The 15348-nt window shown below is 42.5% G+C and overlaps 1 protein-coding gene across 1 annotated transcript in view; it reads right to left on the bottom strand.

Moving 5' to 3' along the window:
• The window catches only part of Glra1 (glycine receptor alpha 1), an 85342-nt gene extending 70420 nt beyond the window's left edge, over positions 1-14922 (bottom strand). Inside the window, exon 1 of the mRNA XM_076855746.2 lies at positions 14867-14922. Within this exon, the coding sequence (XP_076711861.1) occupies positions 14867-14922 (56 nt within the window). The remainder of the gene's footprint in view (positions 1-14866) is intronic.
• Positions 14923-15348: the final 426 nt, after the last annotated feature.

Raw genomic sequence — 15348 nt, 5'->3', positions numbered from 1 at the left:
TCTGGGACATGGCTTACTGCAAAGAATCATTCTTCCTTGTGACTTAGATAAGACTCACAGATGATGCCCTGGTAGCCTATGACAAAGTCAGACCTCCAAATTCCCATTCTTTGTCTCATTCGCTAATCTGAACTGTTCTCATTTACTATTCTGGTTGGTCAATGTCTGAGACCTGACCTGCTATTTATTTTTTAATTTGACTTTTATCTTAAACAATTTAAACATTATTAATATTATAGTGGATTTGGTAAATATTCTACCAAAATAAAATTCATTGCGATTTACCTTGCACACTATCATCAGCACACTTACTGGATGTTAGGGAACCTTGTCATGGGCATAAGAGACTCGGAATCCTCAGTTATTTTGGGGGCTGAGATCTAATCCACTGTAAATTTAAGGAATTGGGCCAGATAATTCTTTTCATGGCTAACTCTCTCTTCTTTTGTGACTAGGAGGATTTGATGAAATTGCATATGGAATTGGTGGCACTCATCCCTCTGATGAGACTATGTCCCACTCATCACTTTGTTCTATAGACACAAATAGCCTAACTCTGGCCTTTTGTTTTGTAGTGATATTTTACTTCCAGAAGGATGATATCAGTGGGAAAACAGCTTCTAGTTGCTCAGAAAACTCCAACGACCGCACCAAATGGTCTCAGCCTCTAGGTTCATTTGTGCTTGAAGAAAACACAATCAGCTCGGCCAGTTGGCTTTCTTTGGATTTGTCATTTTCCCCTACCTGGTTCAGGTTGTATTTTATTAAGGAGGGCTCCAAATTTGTATGTCTCCAACTTTGTACTCTCTGACATTCTCTTTTTTTTTTTTACAAAAAATATTTTTCATCTTTTAAAAGTAATATATAATATTCAAGCATTACAGAAATATTTAATGCAGGAAATAAAAGTCCCCCTTAGTCTCATTCTCAAGAGATAATAAAAAGTATAAACAGTTCTGGGTCCATTTCTCTAGGTTTTTGTCCTTGTATGAGAATATTAATCCATATAAAAAAGTAAAAATGGGATCCTACCATAATACTCTTTTGCTACTTGCTCTCCCCACACCCGCCTGATTTAATCATTCATCCAGGATATTTTTGACTTTTCTGTTTGGAATGAGGTCACCTGGCATGGCTCTGACTGATCATGTGATATTCATTACATGGTCATTTTTCCCAGGGGTTCAGTTTCCTCACCTGTAAAAAGAGCAGCCTCCTCTAACTCCCTGTGATAGAAGGCTGAAGAAAGAGAAGGTTGTGTTTGAAAGTGTAGGTACCTGGCCAAGGGGCAGACCCTGGTGGACAATTCTCTGTCCTGATCTACTGTGGTATTGAGTTTATAGTACTTACCGGACCCTGAAATTCTAGCTTCCCAATTTGTTTAGTTGTTTGAACCTCCTTCTAGAGTTTAAGCTGTACGAGAGCAGGGACCCTGCTTATTCTGTTTGTTCATCGATGCCTCTGTCCTCAGAACTTAGAACAAATTATCTACTCTCAGTTGGGCTTCTAGTTGATAGATCCACCGAGAGACAACAGGGCAGAGCAGAACTGGGCTGAGCCTGGGTAACAGGTGAACAGTTGCCCACCATGTCCTGGAGGTCAGCATCATCCTGCAGGCCTCCTCTGCCAGCCTTGTTCCTGCACAGATATCACTCTGTGGGTACTCTTGGCCACCTGGTGAATTAAACATCCTCTATTGTCCTGATTTTCTACAAAATTGTCTTCAACTTCATGCTATATCCTCGCCTCCAGACAGATTAGTCAGACTCTCTTTAAACCTTCAACCATACTTTGCACCCAGCCCATTCTAATTATAGTAATAACAGCGTTTTCTGTTTTGTACAGTTATGCACCAAATGCTATGCCAACACTCTTCTCTCATTTAACACTTAGGGTAACCTGTCACTCCCATTCCACAGATAAGAAAAAATGAGGCTTTGAAATCTTAAAAACAATTTTGCTCCAAGGGCATACGCCTAGTAAGTGGTGTAACTAGAATTTCAGATTATAACTGATTCCCAAGATAGAGTTTTCCACTGCTGGGTCTTCTGTGATCCTACTCGACTTAAGGATTATGCATTGACAGCTGGAAGGACCCATAGCCTTTACCTAGTCCAGTCTCATTTTAGGCCTGGGGAAAATGAGACTCACAAAGTCAGGGGAGAGCCTGCAGAGGAAGGAACATCTTGCTCTGATCTCGAGATGGTCTAATTTTGAGGCAGTATGGAGCATCACGGCTTCGCCTGAGCCTCCTCAGCCTATTTTTCAGGAGGTATAGATTTTTTACATTCCAAGACAAATTCTATGAGTTCCTTCAAGCCCCCTCTCTCTGGGCATGATGCAATCTTTTTCTTGTCTCCTATGGAGAATTTTTCTCTTCTACTAGATGTTTTGGGTCACAGTGGTAAAACTGCCTCCAATGAAATTCATGCTTTTTGCAGAAATAAAGCCATTTTAGAAAGTTTGTCTTGTCCTGTGGAAGAGGCCTCTCTGCAGGCCTGGCTTACCGTGGGAAGCAACCCTATCTGCAGTGGCTCAGATATTTGGAAAGGCCTAAAGTTCAGACATAGCCTGTCAGGCAGCAAGGATGAGGATGAGGATGAACCGCTCACTGCAACAGCAGGACTGAGCTGCCATAGCTAGCGCACTCTCTCACTGGGACTCATTTCTTGGAGCAAAAAGAGGTCATGGTAAGACACAGCAGAGTTTCGGGATTGGTGGGTTGGATTTCTTCAGGTCCTGGGTTTCTGCAGAACCAATAAGAGGAGGACAGGAACAGGCATATGGGGACAAATGAATTTGGTTAAGAAACACTGAGTTTAAAATATATGAACCACTGGGATGATGCTTTGTGAGAGGAAATGGAGCCAGTTGAAGACTGTAGGAAGTACCAGGGATATGTCCCTTGTCTTGTTTGCCTTTTGCATGCACCAAGGAATTCATTAAGTTCTTAGCCTTTGAGAGGCTTACAATCCATCAGGAGAGCTGCAAGTTCCTCCACAAATATAGGGAAAGTCACTTTGAGCAAGCTAAGAAACAACAGTAACACCTACATTTCCAAGGAGATTTAATATAGAAAGGAGAGTCTGTGACCAGTTGTGGGTAGGGACAGTGGCAATCCAGGGGATACCAAGAAGGAAGTGTTACTAGAGATGGGTCTCCATACATCCATGGGATCTCAGAGACATGGAGAGGGAATTACCATTGGTTAAGGGCTTGTGTTCTGCTAAGAAAAAGCATTTGGAATGGAGCTTCATTATTTATCAGTGAAGTTATTATCCTTAGTCTTTAAGATGAGGAAATTGATGCTCAGAAAATGTTGAGCCAACTGCCAAGATCCTACGGGAAGCAAGTGGATCCAAATCAGATTAGCTTGAAACCAGAGCTGGCTCAGAGGTCTTTCTAGACAGAATTGAAGGGAAGGGAGTTTCCAGATTTATGGTGGGGGTAGGAAACACTGCAAGCGAAGAGGTGAGACTTACAGACAATGAGAAATCCGTTTTTGGGTTGGGATTTGGTTTGTGTGAAGTAAAGCAGTTGGAAATAGAGGTGGGGGTTGCAAGGGTGGCAAGTTGAGTTTTGTGTTATTCTCAAACCTGGTGTTCTCAGGAGAAGGGCAGCATGGCGACAAGAGGCATGAGATGCATCTGTAGGTACTGTGACAGTATTGCTGAGTGATAAAAGGAAGACAAAGAACACGGTGTTTAGAGTAATTCCTTTTTTTTTTTTTTACAACACAAATGGCTTATTACTGTAGCACAGAAGTTAAAAATGGTTTCTGGAGCCACACTGCTACTTCCAGGCTGGATGATCCTTGGGAAATTATTTAACTTCCTCCCTACAATGGGATGAAGAATACTGTGTGCTTTATGAGACTGTTCTGAGGATCAGCATGGGTTCAGAGACACTCAACTTCTAGAATGGCATCAGGTACATGAGCACTTATATTTGGGTTATTATTATGTTATTCCAATCATCCGGGAGCATGAATATCCAGCTGTTAAATGATTTATCCTAGGGAATAAAATTCAGTGTATTTTTGTTTTGAAACATTTCTCCCTATGTTGTTTTAATATTTTACGGCAAACAAGTGTAATATTTATAATGTAACAAACCAAAAGACAGGAAAACAAAATAAAAAGCCAGCAGGTCTATTTCAAGAGTTGATATTGGGAGACTTTATTTCTACTGTATTTTTTTCTTCTATTAGCAACAGGTCTGCTAGGGACATGTTGGGAGGTATCTCTGGTATCAATCAGAAAGCTACTGAAAACCAGTGTCTGAGACAGCATTGTCCAGGGTTCCACATCTGGAGTGATGCTCGTGGTCATAAAGGAAAACTGGCTTGGTCCTCGCACCCTCCCCCTTTGTCCTCACCCTGACACACCTGGACTGGGTGTGGCTTCCTGGTCTGGAGAAGTTCTGAGGTGCCCATTGGGTCTGCTTGGGGACTGGCAGTCTTGGACATGTGGTGGGGTCTTTGGCACTGGGGATGGGACTGACTCTCTGACCTCTCATACAGAAGATAAAGGGAGACTGTGGTTACTCAGTCCTGCAATTTTGGAAGGTTAGTGGTGAGACTGACATATACTTGATCTGAGTACAAGGGACCAATAGTTAAAAAAAATTCTGTTCCTGGTTATGAAAACCAAAGGTTGACCAGTAGAATAGAGGAAAGGAACCAGGGGAAGGAGGAGGAGGGGAGAAAGGGGGATGTATTGGGGATTAATATTGGCCAAATTGTATTGTTACGTTGTGTGCATGAATGAAGATGTAACCATTATGTACAACTGTAATGCACCAATAAAAAATGTGAAAAATTGTGTTCCTGGGCCAGAGGCAATGCTGTCCCTCTTCCTGACTTCCCAACTCAGAAATTTTCTCCCATAATCCTAAATAGCTCTTTCAACTGAATGGTTTTGTCCACAAGGCAGCTGGGACAGAGAAGAAAAGATGCCATGTAGTAAATCATCTCCACCCTTCCACTGAGCTCTGCATAGATGCCTTCCTGATGGGTGTGAAAGTTAGTGAAATTCTGTGCAAAGGCTGGAGATTGGAAACACACGTCTATTATAGATGTCTCTTAGGTTTGTTATAACCTGGAACAAACTGGAAGAGATGAGCTCTTGATTACCCGGAGAGGCAAACTCATCTCCACCACCTTCCTCATCCACCTCAGGCTCCTCCCCTTTCTACTCTGCTTCATTTGTGGAGTCGTGATGGCAACGGAACAATTAAAAGAGTGATTTCTAGAGTCAGACTTGTTTTTCAATCTTGGCTCTGCCTTTTACTAGTTGTCTCACCTTCATCAAGTTACGTGACCTGTTGGTATCTTCATTTTGTTGCCTACAAAATGGGAATATAATGCTATTTACATCTCGGGGGTTTTTTGTGTGTGAGAATTATGAGATGAGGCATATGATGTTGTTAGTAAGAGTACCTAGGATTCCATAAATATTCAATAAGTACTAAGGATTATTACTGGTGAGTCGTTGCAGTCTGGGCTGAGCTGGGTCAACATGAGAAGGACAGAAGAGAAGGCTCAGGAAGAAAGGGATATTTGGCTGCCTGTGCTATCTATTAACATAAAAGATACATATGCTCTGTGCCTCGGCAACTCCATTTCTTGTTTCTGTTATCTGCCCGGAGAAATGCCACATGTGTTCACAAAGATGCATGTGCACCGTGACTACTGTAGCATGGATTGCAGTGGAAAAATTAGGGAAAAAATGTATAAATGCCTATCAATAGGGAGGTGGCAGAATACAATTATACCTCCAAAGCATAAAATGCTCTGCAGTGGCTAAAGGAATGAGGTACCTCAGCAGGTAAGGCTTCCCGAGACACACAGAAACATGAGTAGGACAAACTGCGGAATTATGTTGGCAAAGTGAGTTCAAGAAATGAGTGTGTGTGTGGCTATGCATATGTGGTGTATTTGTATGTAGTACATAATGGATATGAATAAAAATGATAGAGAGGGATAACAGTTGGAGGTTCCTGGAGGTCATTATCAAAGTGGGTTTTGGGCTTAAATATAGTATTAGAATTTCTTTAAAAAGTATGCATATATTTTACCATTAAGAATGATCAAGAGGGCTGAGGTTGTGGCTCAGTGGTAGAGCACGTTCCTCCCATGTTTGAGACACTGGGTTCGATTCTCAGCACCGTATATAAATAAATGAATAAAATAAAGACCCATCAACAACTGAAAAATTAAAAAAAAGAATGAGAACACAGGAAGAAAGGCCTTTCTAGTTAAGAACAGGAAGACTATGGGTCTCTCAAACCAAAGTCCTCAAGGGAAATTCCCACTCCCTTCTCCTAATCTTCTTTCCATCTCTGTGGCCCACTGGCAGAGACAGAGGACTGCTTTCTTGATGTCTGTAGCAGTTCACAGGAGCTGCAGAGTGTGAGTGTGTATCAGTGTATATCCACCTATATGATCTATCTCTCTATATTGATAGATCTATCAGCATATATCTATCTATAGAGATATACTGTATACATACACACACACACAGACACAGACATATTTCAGTGTGGTGGGTTGGGAGCAAGGAAATCTGTATTTGAATTCTGGCTTTACAAGATTAACAGCCTGGTTACTTGTGATTACCAAGTGGAAAATCACTTTTCCTCTCCAAACCTCAGTTTTACTCAGCTCTAAAATGGGCACAGCACCACTGTCTGCTATCTACTTTTCAAGGTGATTGGGGCTTCCGCATGAGCTTGGAGCTATGGGATACTCTAACCCATAAAGAGCTTTGGTAAGATTACAGCAGATCTGCCTGGCAGCCAGGGTTGTGGTGGCCTTGCTGCAGTTCTGTGGAGCTGGGGAGGGTTGCAGAATGCAGTGTGTAGCAATAAACACGCAGCTATCAAAAAGCTGGAGACCACGGCAGTTAATCTATTTGGTGTGTAAGATACTAACATGCGTAGTGGAAGGGCAGACAAAGGGGTAAAGAAAGAAGGACACGGTCCTGAGATCAGATAAATGGGACAGTGGCTTCTAGATATCTGGGAGTCCTAAGCAATCCTCCTGTTATGCAAGGTTGATAGTACAGTGTGCACAGGAAGGCTGGTAAGTGAGCTCCTTAGAGAAAAACCAGACTTCCTTCTTCTGACTATCTTGATTCACCTCCTCTGTTGATCCAGGCAGGCCCTCACTGCTATTACCCAAGGCCCCAGGGGGCCTGGATTAAAGGTTTATTCCTTGGGTGGTCCCTCACATAGAGTTCCTAGCTATGTAAATGAGAGCTTTTGGTTCACTAGGACTTCAGGGACCAGAACCAGTTCAGGGATGGAGCTAGCTCCCTGAGGAGTCCTCCTGATGTGCAAGGGTTAATATTTATGAGAAGGACGGTGTTTGAGAGAACTGAAGGAAGGAAAGTGCAGTGGTAGTCAGGGCATAGGGACCAGTATACAAATGCTATGTGGTGCAATGTCTGGGGCATGACTTTGAGGGTCCTGTCACTCCATAACCTTGAGGGATTCATGTATCCTCTCTTCCTCTAAAAAATAAAAGGGTCAATTTATGTCAGAGGTTTTGGTCAGGATGATTTAGAGTCTTTCTGCTCAAGCCTTCTGTCCATGTAGCATTAACATCCCCTGGGAGCTGACAGAAATGCAGATTCTCAGGCTCCCCAGGCCGACTCTGCCAGCAGCTGCGTTTTGTTACACTCTCTGTGATTCCCATGCACACAGGAGTTTGGAAAGCACCGACTTAGGGACTCCTCTTGACCTTGCAGATTTTTCTATTCCCATCCTGGGAAATTCTGTTTCAGCAATTTACAAATCTGTATTTTACTTTATTTAATTTTAATTTTAAAATATTTTCGCAGTGTTGAAGATCAAATCTGGGGCCTTGCCCATGCTAGACAAATGCTTACACCTCTGGCCCTGACTTTGATTAATTTCTAAAATCACTTAATGTGATATGATTGACATATAAGAAGCTGTACATATTTAATGTAGAGAACTTGACGAGTCTGGAGTTAAGTGAAATCATCTTCACAATCTATGCCATAAACATATCCATCACCTCCAACGGTTTGCTCCTGTCCTCTCATTTATTGTATTTATTGTTATTTTTGTAATAAGAATATTTAAGATTTACCCTCTTAGAAAATTTTGGGGAAACTGTCTTTTTGACAAACCCCTCACAGCGAGGGACTGCTGAATTGTAGAACTTTCTAGACCTTTTGCTGCCCCAAGACTCCAAAGGACAGTGTGATCTCTGGTGTGGGACAGGTGGGTAAGTGGAGAATGTACCCAGAGGGGAGCTGAGGCTTCTCCTCTCTGTGCCTGGGGGTCTCCCGTCTACAGGGCTAGACAGAATGCTGCCCAGGAGCCATTGCCCATTTCACGGCTGGGATTAACATTTGTTGGCAGTTCCCTGTTAAGATGGTAAACTCATTTAGCAACGGACACTGAAAAACAGCCGAATTCAAAGGCAGAGAGTGGTAATCTAATTGCACTGAATTAGCCTCAGGAGACTCGGACAATCTCAACTTCAGGAAACCACAAAGGGCTCCTTTATACAGAGTTTGAAAAGCTCTGGGGTCTGGGCAGCCCTCATAAGGGCCTGCGTTACAAAGCCTGGGCCCTGTTAGCTTTGTTTCCTTCAATGTGCTCTCTGAATGGATTTGCTGGCTCCCCCTATGGTGTTTTCAGTTGTGTTAGGGCTTAAGGAGGTTCCTTCAGGGGAGACGGCTGGAGTTCAGCATAGAGTCCTGAGGACTGACCAGGTCTGAGGGTTCGTCCTTGGACCTTGGCATTTTCCGGTGGATCCTTCTGGCTTATGCTGAGGTGCTTCTCATTTCTTAAAACCAGGCTTTTCCATAACCATGGTGATTTCCTCTTAATAATTCTTTGTCACATTGTGTATGTTTATTGCCCAGTTTGTTTATTTAAAAAAATAAAAAAATACCCAGAGAGGATGTGTTGATGGTATGCTTTAGTCAGTTTATACCCATCAGATGGTAATTTGGGAACCAGGAAATGGGGAGCATTAGCACTGTGAAGGTTTGTCCCTAACCTGCTTTTTATTTATTCTTCTGCAGCAAATGATAAACCTCAATTTACAAAAGAAGGATTTCTTCTAGGCTTCTCCTGGGAAGCAGATTTCCAGTCTCTGTTTGCACACCTCCACTGACAGGGACCTTCACTACCACTGAGGAAGCTCTTTGCACCATTTGACAGAGCTACCAGAAAGTTCTGAATTACATTGAGCCAGAATTTATGTGTATGCATTTAAAAAAAATCTACCAATTCTTCTCTTGTAGTTACATAGAATAAATCTAATGTTTCCCAATATGGGGTCCCTGGGCACCTAGGAGGTGCATGAAATAGTAATGAGGACTCAGAATCCATCTTAAACAAGCCAAAGACTAACAAACTGCATGTTTACATCTGGCAAAGCTTTATGGATTATTTCAAAAGCATCACATGTCTTTAGTTTTGTTTCTTCTTAGGTCAATGGAGTGGCGTTGTGCTGTGACATTTGGTATTTATGGTAGTTATGTATGCCTTTGATTAATAAAGATGGAAAAATAAGTTAATACTGAATGGGATTTAGTAAATAAATTTCTAAAGCGTAGGCTTTGTGGAGTAGTCATGCTAAGAAGAATCATTGATAGGAAGTATGAAACTTTGGTCTGTCTGTCTTGCATCATTTTTTCAGACTGAAGACAGTGATCAGGTGTCACATTTTCTCAATATTCTAAGCTTTTCTTGGGGGAAATTGACACATTTATAGTATCTGTCAGTAATCATGTCCAGGTTAGGATAATCCTCCAAAGAGTGAAGTGGTCTTGTGAAGTTCTCAATTCTTTCAGGTCTTGACCTGGGATATACCTTGGTATGGCTATATATTTTTTTGGTAGTAATTAAAATATTCTGCAATAGCTATAGCCCAAACTGTGCTGTGATGGAAGAGGTTGAAGGATACAGCTAAAAATAATTTTAGAGACAGTGATTGGTCAAATCCTTTCATTTTACAGGTGGGGAAATTGAGGGCCGGAAAGGTCATAGAACCCTCTCAAGGTCACACTCAGCTAAACTCTAGATCCTGGGTCTGCGGCCTTTGGGCCAGTGCGGCTTTGCCTAACGCGTACTTTAAAACCCGTGAATAGAATCAAGATGGCCATGCGGGGAGACAGTGCCATCCATCTTAAAAATCATTCTGGCTTCTGCCAGCTGATGAAGGAAATAAAGTTAATGACGCCCACATAAATGTGACGCTGTTGCAGGACGCACGCACAGGCTGCCTGGAGGAGAGCTCTGTGGGCCTTCTGAAGAAGGAGAAGGACGCTTTTAGTGTAGCTTTAAAGGAAGAAGTGTCTCCTTTTTTGCAAGGACAGGGACTGTGACATCTGCCCTGCAGAGAGCCTAGCTTTGGACTGGACACGTATGCACATGCTAAGTAAATGGTGAAGAAATGAAGGCAGGGCCACCACTAGAACCAATTCATCCTGAGCCTTTGTGGGTCTGGGGCCCTGTCTTTGATAAAGAGCATGCCAGAGGCCGAAGGGAACTTACAAGGGTTGAATTCAGTCATTTGAATTGCAAACTGAGTCCTCACCTTGGAAGAAGCTTGTTATGGCCAAGCTGTAGGATGGGAGCAGAGCTGGCACTAGAAGCAGGGGCTCTCAGATCATAGCCACACTGCTCTTTCACTGCACCATATAGTTACAACCTCTTTCATAAGATAGTCTCAAACACAAATTCCCTAAATGTCCCCTGATAGGTCATTACCAGTTTGGCAAATATGCAGATGTTCTGTGCTGATCCATAACTCCATTTACTGGCCTTGGGTCCCTGTCCAGGCTGACACTTGGGAAGGAAAAAAATAACTCTCCCCCCACCCCTGTTAAGGTTTCTAAACCCAAAAGGAGGGTGTACTGATTGACATTTTTTGTTGGTCCTGATGCAAACTTGCCCAGCAGCCTCCCCTTTCCTTAGGAAAAAGTCCTTGGCCTATTTCAGAAGCTCTTAGACACTTTCCGCAGTATCAAAAATGCAGCAAGTAAGACTCAAGGCAGGGTATAACTATGTCACTAAGAGAAAAAGATCAAGGTGGTCATCTGCCCCCCTTTTAAAAAATATTTATTTTTTAGTTGTAAGTGGACACAATATCATCATTTCATTTTTTATGTGAAGCTAAGGTTAGAACCCAGTGCCTCACGTGTGCTAGGCGAGCACTCTACTACTGGGTCACAACCCCAGCCCCCCATCTGCCCTTCTTGACAAGCTCAGAGACCCAGCTGCCAGAAGGGCCACCTCAAGGGAAGTTTATTTACTTTTCAACTGGGTAGTTATTTTTAGGACTGCAGTATAAAACAATGTGCTTATCATGTTCCTTTTGATCCTAGTGTGTTTGAAACATCTCCCCTTCAAGCTCTAATGACTTTTCTTGGTAAATGAGTACCATATTTAATACAAAACCTGTGCGAAATACCATCTTCCTGGAATGGGAGATGGAAGGGGCACATGAAGAAAACCTGATCATGTTTTGGGAGAGCCACATATAGATTAGATTACATCTATCTTCCTATCTTTATTCCCTTCTGAAGCACAAGCTAGGTCCCTTTTTTGTTTCACTGGGACAGTTTGTATATCTCCTTGGGGACATTTTTCTAAAGGAAGCTAGAATTTCTTATTTTAACTTCCTTATTATAACTCAGATGTTAAAGCAAATCATTAAAAATTTGGTCATTTCAAATGGCAGATCAAAACTTGGGCAATTGAGTCTCCTTTTCCTGCCCTCCCCCTCACATCTGGAGATATTTTTGATTGTCATGACTGGAGGCAGGAGGGGAAGGGAAGCTACTAAACATCCTACAGTGCACAGGACAGCCTTCGTAGCAAAGAATCGTCCAGTTCAAAATGCCAATAGTGCAGAAGTGGAGAAATATATGTTGTGGGTCTGTTTGACTTGTTGATAGAGCAAAATAATTTGGGGGTCCTACCAGACCTGTCCTGGCCAAAAGCCTCTGTAAAGGCTCTAGGGATTAGAGCTAGCTATCAAGTTACCTCTGGCTTGAAAGATGGTTTGAAAGGAATGTGTTCCCATCATCACAACAAAATGTTTTGTCTGTTATTTTTGGTTTGTCTGGATATAAGACTCCATCTCCCAAATGAGAAAAAAATTTAGTTTATTGAATTCTAGAATGCCACCTGCAGTATTTTAGAACCTCAGGCTTTACAAAAATCAGAGCAGGAACTTCTGCCAAAACACCTCCTTTTTCTTATGGGGACACGGTTGATGAGCGCCGCAATGCTGTTGGTCTCCTAGGACCCCAAGTCTCCCTTTCTAAGGCTTTGATTCGTTCTCTGTGTTGGCATCACATGAGATTCTGTCCATACTCACTTCAGTTGTTGTCCTGTTTGTTTTGCTATCATTTTTGCCATTTCATTGCTTATAGGTTGCAGCAGCAGCCCCTCTGTTACTTAGTGCTTTCCAAGCCCCCATGGTTTTTTCAGCAAGGTGGGCAGCTGGCATATCTTAATCTAAGGAGTGCCTGGGACAATTGGATTGGTTCATCCCAAAGCAGAGCCTTAGGGGAGAATGGGGGTATTCACCCGGGGACTGCTAGGGAGCTGCCGGCACCCATTTACCCCCACACCCATTTTAATAAGTCTCCAGGCTTTAATACTTCTCTATTTTCATCTAAAATTTGAAAAAAATAAAAGAATGAGAAATGAAAATACCCATCGAAGAAAGACAATCTACTCAGTTTGCCTCCTTCTGACCTTTTATTTTCTTTCATGTGTCTGAAAAAATTGCTTAGGGTACTGCCCTGGTTCAATTCCCCATATTTATGGTTCAGAAATGGAGTTGCTCCTCAAATGAAGTATCTATTCCTATATTTTGAAAGTGCCATGGTACCACTGCTTTTCCAGCCTGCTATAGTTGTGACTCTTTTTTTTTTTTTTTCCTGATAAACACATGGAATTTTGTCTTACGTCCATTGAAGCTCATGTGTGCCTTCACACACGTAGGGGACAGAGATGTAAACTGATGCTTCCTGATAGGCCACTACCAGTTTACTTGAAGAATTAATGCATCTGTAGATTCGTAACCTTATCAAAATGATTACAATGCAGACCTTTTAGACTGAGTCTCCTTTTTGTGAAAGACAATGTCTGGAAATGGAAAATCAGGCATCGCATACTGTTCATCAAGAAAAAAAAGGAGTGTGGAGAGGGTAGAACGATGTGCTTGGTCCTATTAATTTGCTCTTTAATCTCTCTGGTTCAGTTCTGTCTCGGTAAGACAAACAGAGAATCAATTTGCATACAAATGTTACCAAGTACCCCATCTCTACAACATTTCACAGTTCTACCAGGTATAAAGGGGGGACAGGATCGGATAGTATTAAGAGGACACTTTCTGCTTTAAAGTACGTAAAATTTACAAGGCCTTGAACTACTGTACTTTTTTCATTCTACCTGTCAACTTGACTATTTACATTCTGAGCTGTGGTCAGGATAGTGACCTAACAACTAATTATTCAAACCAGAGATTAGAAACTGTAGAATTGGAGCTTTGGGTACCTCAGAGAAGAGGGGGATCTTGTCTTCATCGGGACAGAAAGACATAAAGAGAGAGAGACTTACACATAGAAATTCACAATTTTGGGGGGAGGTGTCATTCATTTAATAGACAAATCAATGGAGTAATCAAACAAACAATTTTTACGCAATGCATTAAAAAAGAATTATTTGCTGTTTTATGATGGGAGAGGATAATATTTGGTGGTCACTGAGTTATTTGAAACAACTATAGTGGGGTTTTTCAAATGTCTTTTAATCCAATGCCATGGTAAAACATGAGAAGCAGGCATCTAAAATGAGGAAGATTAATGATCCCTGCAAGCTGTGGAAGAAGAATAATTTTTTCCAATTCATATAAATGGAATTTATCATAACCATCTCTGAAGATGGCATGATTCACTCACTTACAAAAGGCCCATCTATTTCAATACTTCCTAAAGAGATGATTTTTCACTTTTCACTTGTACTAAGACAAGAATGCCAAGCCTGTAGGCAGAAAAAATTTAACGTAGGAGACAATGGATAGGGGAACTCAGCTATAGAGTCAAGGATAGGGATAAACTAAGAAACAAAACAAAGAGGCATTATCCATTAGTTCAAGATCTGCTGCTAACAGAGTAGTTTGTAAAGGTGGGTAGGGGAAAGGAGGGAGTCAAAGTTTGATAGGGGGAACGTTTCACAGTATCTGTTCTTAAATTCTTTCTGCACCCAAGTTCAGGGCTTTACAAACGGAGGTCATAACTCTCTTGTTTCCTAGCACTAAGCCCCAGTAAACCCCTCCCTATCCCCCCGCAGAAAAAAGAAAACAACAACAACAAAAAGGATAGAAAATGGTATGTTTTGTGTCCAGCGAGTTGGAGTGCAACCTTCCCTATCACCGCTAGTTGTCACTTGGCTCCCAGACGGGAGAGCTGAGGTTTTCGGCACTGCGGTTACAGAGAATGCAGTCCTAATTAAACTGAGTAACTCCTAAAGCTTCCCCTTAAAGTCCTCAACCCAGTGAAAGCTAATATGCACAGGGGGCCAGGAACCAATGTCGGGGTGTAGCAGGCAGAAGTACAAACAAACCGCAAGAAACAGGCAAACAGCTGCTAGAGCTGAGACTGTCTCAGACCTCCACGCACAAGCCAGACACCCTGCGGGCGGGGGGTGGGAGGGGAGAAGGGGGCGGGGGATGGAAGGACCCGATTGCAGCGGTACACAGCAACCCCCTCCCCCAAATGATGGGACCACGGGCAGAGTCAAGCATCTGTACTCCTTTCCCCCATTTCCAACAGAGCGATATGGTCAGTAGAAAATTGCATACCTGAAGAATACAATGGTCTCCCAAAGGTAGAGTCGAAGAGTATTGAAGCTGTACATTTTTCAGGTCCTTGTGCTTTGTAGTCCACGAGTTACGGGGGCAAAAAAATGTTTCAAATTGGCACTTACAAAACCAGCGAGAGCTATTGGAAAAATAATCCAGATGTTAAGGGGAGATGAGGAATAGGGGTGCGGAGAGAGAGAGCCTCAGGGGAAATTGGAGCGAGGAGGCTGTAGGTACCACGGACAGCGGCGGCCGCGTAGCGTTTCAGCACCACGGAGAGCGTCCAGCCCCGCTTTTCAGGAGCGCGAAGAGTATTGCTGTTTGTTAAACTCCAGCGTGTCTGTTGGCTCCCTGCGGCGCTGGGGAGGCACGTTTGGGGGTGGGTATATTTTCTTTTTTTTACCCCTGTTTTTCTGTTTAAACGGCCAGCTCCGTGAAAGGGCAAAATTCTTCTGTGGAGATCAGAGCGCTGGCCGCGGACC

This window comes from Callospermophilus lateralis, chromosome 5 (assembly GCF_048772815.1).
Source record: "Callospermophilus lateralis isolate mCalLat2 chromosome 5, mCalLat2.hap1, whole genome shotgun sequence".
Taxonomy (NCBI): domain Eukaryota; kingdom Metazoa; phylum Chordata; class Mammalia; order Rodentia; family Sciuridae; genus Callospermophilus; species Callospermophilus lateralis.
This window is presented reverse-complemented; position numbering and strand designations above follow the sequence as displayed.